Consider the following 6,000-nt stretch of genomic DNA (forward strand, 5'->3'; position numbering starts at 1 on the left):
TCCAAAGTCCTTCCCACCATTCAATAACTGTTAATTCTTCTTGAATGTGTAACATTGCTTAAACTGATGCCAGTTGAAATCAAACATCAAAAAGGAAGTCCTCATTTTTTAGAACTTTTTTTTAAGGTAGTTCCATATCCTTATCTTTAATTTTTTTTTCCTAGAATAATGCCTTAAGCCACATATCTAATCCGTTGTAAAGATTCCTGTTTACATAATGAGCTGCCCTTTCGGAATGCAGGTTTAACGGTGTCCGCCCAAGACCGGTTTCTGATAATGGCTGCAGAAATGGAGCCGTCGTCCGGCTCGGGCCCCGCAGAATTGACGCAGTTCTGGAAAGAAGTGCCCAGGAACAAAGTGATGGAGCACAGGTACGGTGTCCACTCGCGGGCATCCCAGTGCGGTGGGAAGAATCAGAGAGAGAGGAATGAGCCCGCGTGGGCTGGGCAGGCACAGCTTCCTTCGAGAGTTTGGCACACGCCAAGCGCGCAGTGAGGGCCAGGTGCTGCGAGGCTGTGGGAGTGAGTTTCACTGTCTCCGGGAAGGAGGCCTGGAGTCTGTCAAGGTGGTTGCTGACAGCAGACGCTGGCTTGCAGGCCAGTGCAAGAATCGGGATGTGTCGCCACACAGATCTTGTCTGAAAACTGCAGTACAGGCACGGGTGGGAGGAATATGACCCAGCAGCCCGCCAAGGGCCCTGTGGGTAGGGACGGAGTGAGCACTGATCTTTGTGACCCTTCTCTAAATTGGGTAGACTCCTTGTGAAAGCGGGGGTGAGGAGAGCCTTGTCATTCCATCTTGCTAAGGAAGTCCCTAACGCCAGGGATGTCACCGTATCCCTCTGTCCTCCTTTCAGTTTGGTCTTTCCATAGATACAGCAAGACAAGTGTTTGAGATGAGAGCACTCTAAAAATGTTTTTCAAACACAGAAGATTTTCCAGTTCAAAGGATCTATCCCCTGGCCATTGATGAGTAGGCTCTTACGTTCATCTCAATAGCAACTCACACCAATAAGCCTTTTTGTGGCTTAAACGTGGGTGCAAGAGGTATCCCAAAAGAGGAATCGACAAATGCAGTCCTCACAAGACCAGAAAGTCCACTCCCAGGGTTAGCATGAGAAAGCCAGTTCTTATTGTCTCGGGCGGTACAAGACGGTCTAGTGCAAACATGTCTCCGGTTTCCCACAAGAGAGTGAGAGGCCTCCAGTCACAGACCCGCTGATCCGCACCAGGCGGCTGCGTACTGGCGTGGGCCGTGCCCAGCACTTACAGGACAGGGAAGGGTGAAGCAACAAAGGCCCTTGTGGCCTGGGACCTCTGGCGACAAACTCCCTCGGAACTGGCACAGTCAGACAAGAAAAGCAGCTGCTTATCACTTTGTGTCTTGGCTCTCCGAGCTATTCAGCTGGCTGCCACGTGCATGTATCTCTCCAGAGAAAATACTCTTACTGGTCCCAAAGCCAAGGTCTCCAGACATAGAACTAGACCAAAGGAACACCCCATTATGCCTATGGTTCTTCTCCTTCCGACAAAGGAAAAGACTTTGGGTGAGAATTCTTACCCCTTCGCCAGCTTCTGCCGGCTTCCAGGATCCAGCCTGCCGGCTCCCAGGCGAGTGTGGTGTCTGAGCAGGCCCCATAGTCGGTCACCAAACTGCAGGAAAGGGAACATAATTTTGCTTGACCCTTCGACGTTCTCGGCTGAGCCTCCTCCCCTCCAGTCAAAGCCAGACAACAGGGGAAAACCGGAAGTTTGATGGCACATATATCCTATGTGCATGGGAGGGACCAAGAATCAGTAAAACTCCCCCAAATGGCCCAAGCTCCCGCCTTCGACACCATCTCCAGCTACAGATAAACAGATGTTGGGGTGAAGGAATCAGTTACGGGGGTTATCAAGTGTATCAGACAAGAGGAAGGCTGTCAGGTAGATTGGGGTCAGCACTTTCTCCGTCGATAAGAATTTCTAGAGATTTAGTGTTCTTTCTGGTACAGGGAGGGAGACACCCTTAACAATGGGCATTTCCCTTATAAATGTAACTCTTTCTTACAAAAGGGGAACTTCCTGGTTTTCAGAGCTTTTCCAGTGTCTGCCGTTTCTTTATTAAAAAAAAAAACAGTTCAAAACATTTGGGGGCGCTACATTTTGTCCGCTTCAAAGATACAGATACTCACTGAGCTGCCACCGTAGCTGAATCCGGGGGAAAGGAATGAGTATTTTCACCTTTGTTACATATACTTCTTGTGGGGTTTTTTTTTCTATTCTATAGTTTACCTTTTTTTTTTTTTCATTAAAAATGTTAAGAAGTTGTGTTTCCTTTGGATTGTCATAGGTTAAGATGCCACATTGTTGAAAGCAGTAAACCAAACACTCTCACATTAAAAGACGGCGCTTTTAACGTGTCAGAGAAAACCAGTGAAGATATGTGTCTACAAGTAAGTGCTTGTTCTTCCTCGCAGTGTTGGCAATGCTGATTAACAGTAGGAATCCATCGTTCCCACTGACATAGGGACAGCCTTTGCATAGGCACTACACAAATGCTCTCTTCTCTGTGAAGGGCAGCCAAACCAGAGATGGTAAGCTGTGAGTTAATTTTGGAGATCTACCATTTTTAAATTCTGGCCATTTTAGTTTGAACAAGGAACCATGTTGCAAAGCACATGGTGCTTTGGGGAGGAATCAAAGAATTCGACCTCATGGCAAAGGGACCACATAGTGCATTTAAATTCAAAAAAGGAGCCCTGGCTGGCGTAGCTCAGTGGATTGAGCGCGGGCTGGGAACCAAAGTGTCCCAGGTTCGATTCCCAGTCAGGGTACATGCCTGGGTTGCAGGCCTTAACCCCCAGCAACCACACATTGATGTTTCTCTATCTCCCTCCCTTCCCTCTCTAAAGGTAAGTAAATAAAATCTTTAAAAACATAATAAAAAAAATAAATTCAAAAAAGGCAGAGGGTGAAAGGCTCTCCTTTCAGTAGCTGGTTTGATACTTCCAGGAAGTGATTGCTTTGCTCCTTTCTCAACTGAAAATTAGATTTTTTCAAAATGAGAGTCAGCAGATGCACACCTGTTCCCCAAACGAATCTAATTCCTCATTGCATTTCCAGTTCCCAGCCTTCAGAGTAGATGGACCCCATCCTGTAAATGTGTGGGTTTCTTATATTCCTGTTTGTTATTCACATGACTAATGTACAGTTGATTGATAAAAATCTTTCATCCTTTTTTTTCCCCCCGTTTAGCTCAATCGTTTACTAGAAAGCAATAGGAAGCTTGAAGACCAAGTTCAGCGTTGTATCTGGTTCCAGCAGCTGCTGCTTTCCTTAACAGCGCTCTTGCTTGCTTTTGTCATCTCTCTCTTCTATTTGTTGTACAGTTAAAGGAGTGGCGCTCGGTAGGGAACGCGGTTCTTCCATCCATTAGTTGGAAAGAGTGAGGCCCAGCCCTTCACCACGCTACTAACAGTGTCACGTTGTCTGTGCTTCCTAAGAGGAAATGTGTGGCAAGTTTAGAGGGGAACAGATACGTGTCTTGAAAGTAAACTGGTAAAATACAGAAACACTGAAGAAATTGGTAAGAGTCTAGCTAGTTAGTAAAATAAGTAAAGGCCTATCCATTGTGTAAATTCATAGTTTAGATCTAACTTATTTTTCCCTTTCGATTTGAGTACTTTCAAAGCTTGAGTTTTATCGTGTGAGTATACAGAACTGAGAAGTATAACATGCTTTGTCGCAGCCAAAAAAAAAATGTAATCTGCTTTTTTATGACATGATTATTAGAGTTGAGCCAACTTACTAGCTTTTCTATGCTGTGTATATAGAACGTGTATATCGGGGGGGACATGCAGAGTAATTTCTGTAATCATGACTTTGTAATTTTGAGAACTACTTCCAGATGCTAGTCAATAACCTTTTGGAATGTAAAACTATTTAATGCCAAACAACCTTTTGCCTTTGTTTCGTATCCGTCTTCCTTAACAGCCTGCCTTCTATTAACCTTGGACTTTTTTATGAACACTCATTGAGGTAGAAATTTGGAAGGCTGAGTTTGGTTGGATTTCCTGTGTTCCGCTCTTTCATATTGTTTACCGTGTCTGGCCCCTGACCTGCTCCCTTCATTTATTTAAAGCCCTGATCATCTTCTATTGCACTATCTTCACCCTATTTTCTTAAATGAAGGGAGTTAGGATAAAAATTTTTTGCAAAGTTAGCGTTTAAGATTCATAGCAGTATAATTCTTTTCCATTTCCGTTCCTTGTTACAAGTCAGCCATGGAGAGGGAACTTGACAAAAGACTGGAGTATCTATGAGGATGGGGAAAAAAGAAAAATCAAAACTCAGGTGTCAGCTCTCCCTATAAGAGTGGAAAACATAACTCATGATCCATTTAAAGCCTTCAGACCGGGGCTCGGTGACTGGCCTGATGCCCTGCCCTTTGCACAGTAACACCCAGGATGGCTCCCGGGTTCCTAAATAGAAACACCATGCCAGGAGCAGAGGCTCCGAATTAGTTCGTTCTCGTTAACATGACCGGTTCCGGTCCATGTGGGTTCACACCTAAAACCTCCTTCCTATGAAAAGAGAAATAGTCTGCCTGTAAAATGAATTTGGAGTTTTGATTGAGCCATGTTTGGAGATATTATTTTTATTCTGAAATGTAGTGCTGGTGGCTTTCATCTAGAGAAGTTGATTCCAAAAGTGAGTTCTGAAGAACCATATAATAGAGTCCCTTCACAACGGGCCTATGAAATCGAACCTTAAAAGGACACTGGTCTGATACTTTGTCTTAATGTGGGTTTTTCTGTTTCAGTTTGCCAACTCCAGACGCGAAAGTGACTGCAGCCCACCCTAAGTACTGCCCATAGCCGCCCCTCTGTGTCTGTGCACAGCGGTTTCCCCTTACACGTTAGATTCCTGGCTTTAATATAATCCGATCCCCAAATGTATGCCTTTTGTTCCTCGGCCAATAAATGAGGGAATAATTTAGTCAAAATTGGAAATGCATTGTCCTAACAGTGTCCCTTTAACGTTTCATATAAAAATTACATTGACGTACTAACACGTTCTTCCCTGACATCTGGGCAGTTGAATTTCACAACATATCTTGTTAACATCTGTGTGTGTGTTAAATGTGACTAAGCAAAATGACAGATTTCATCTACTATGAAATCAAAGGCATCTAAACTTCTGCACTTGTATTGATAAATCTCTATATTTCCATTTGATTTTATTCTGTCTTCCTTTTATTTAATTACATTTGTATGATTATTTGTGGTACTCTATAATTATTTTATTTTGAATCAAGTCATTATGTTTTTATGACCAAATGACCAAGAACCAACATACAGGTTTAGATTGTTTTCACTTGACGATGGTAATTAATAGATTTTGCATGAACATATTAATGAGATATCATTAGTTTGATCTGCAAGTAGCCTAAAAATGCAATTGCTGGTAAATCTAGCCTCAAATTTCATAATAATAGCATAACTTTTTATATCTTGCCATTAATTTTGACTGGGTTTAATAGCACTTTATTGTACTATTGCAAAAAAAATATATTCCTAGAATTGTTGTTAGTGTAATTTCTCTAATGTTCTGGTGCTTTTCATATATTTTCAGTATTTTTATTACTATATTGGTATTTTCTTTGTATAAATTGATCAAAAGAAACATGTTTTCTATTTTAATATGTTTTAGAAAAATAATTGCATTTATGAAATAAATGTCATCAGGAAAAAATCTCTGGTCTCTCATTGATAAAGCATCCTAAAACCAGTGTGTAGGCTTACTCCGACCTTTCAAAGATGACCTTCATTTCCTTTAGACTTGCTTTGCATTTTTATAAGGACAGCTCCGCAAGCTTCCAGAGATGCAATCATGTTCATTCGCAGGTGACCTGTCCTTAGCGTGTCCCTTTTCCTGGCCCAGGTCAGGGTCTGGCTGCTGTTCACTGCAGCTCTGCTTTCCTCAGACTGAGCATTGGACTGGTGGGGCTGGCGGCGCC

At 42.9% G+C, this 6,000-nt stretch overlaps 1 protein-coding gene across 2 annotated transcripts in view; it reads left to right on the forward strand.

Moving 5' to 3' along the window:
• MOSPD2 (motile sperm domain containing 2) overlaps window positions 1–5,533 on the forward strand; it is a 41,381-nt gene extending 35,848 nt beyond the window's left edge. Inside the window, exons 13-15 of one of the 2 annotated variants that reach the window (XM_028522611.2) lie at window positions 242–371; window positions 2,332–2,434; window positions 3,237–5,533. In XM_028522611.2, the coding sequence (XP_028378412.1) occupies window positions 242–371; window positions 2,332–2,434; window positions 3,237–3,374 (371 nt within the window). In that variant the 3' untranslated portion in view covers window positions 3,375–5,533. The remainder of the gene's footprint in view (window positions 1–241; window positions 372–2,331; window positions 2,435–3,236) is intronic. The other variant, XM_036017104.1, reaches the window with a different exon arrangement.
• Window positions 5,534–6,000: the final 467 nt, after the last annotated feature.

The sequence above is a fragment of the Phyllostomus discolor genome, chromosome X, assembly GCF_004126475.2.
Source record: "Phyllostomus discolor isolate MPI-MPIP mPhyDis1 chromosome X, mPhyDis1.pri.v3, whole genome shotgun sequence".
Taxonomy (NCBI): domain Eukaryota; kingdom Metazoa; phylum Chordata; class Mammalia; order Chiroptera; family Phyllostomidae; genus Phyllostomus; species Phyllostomus discolor.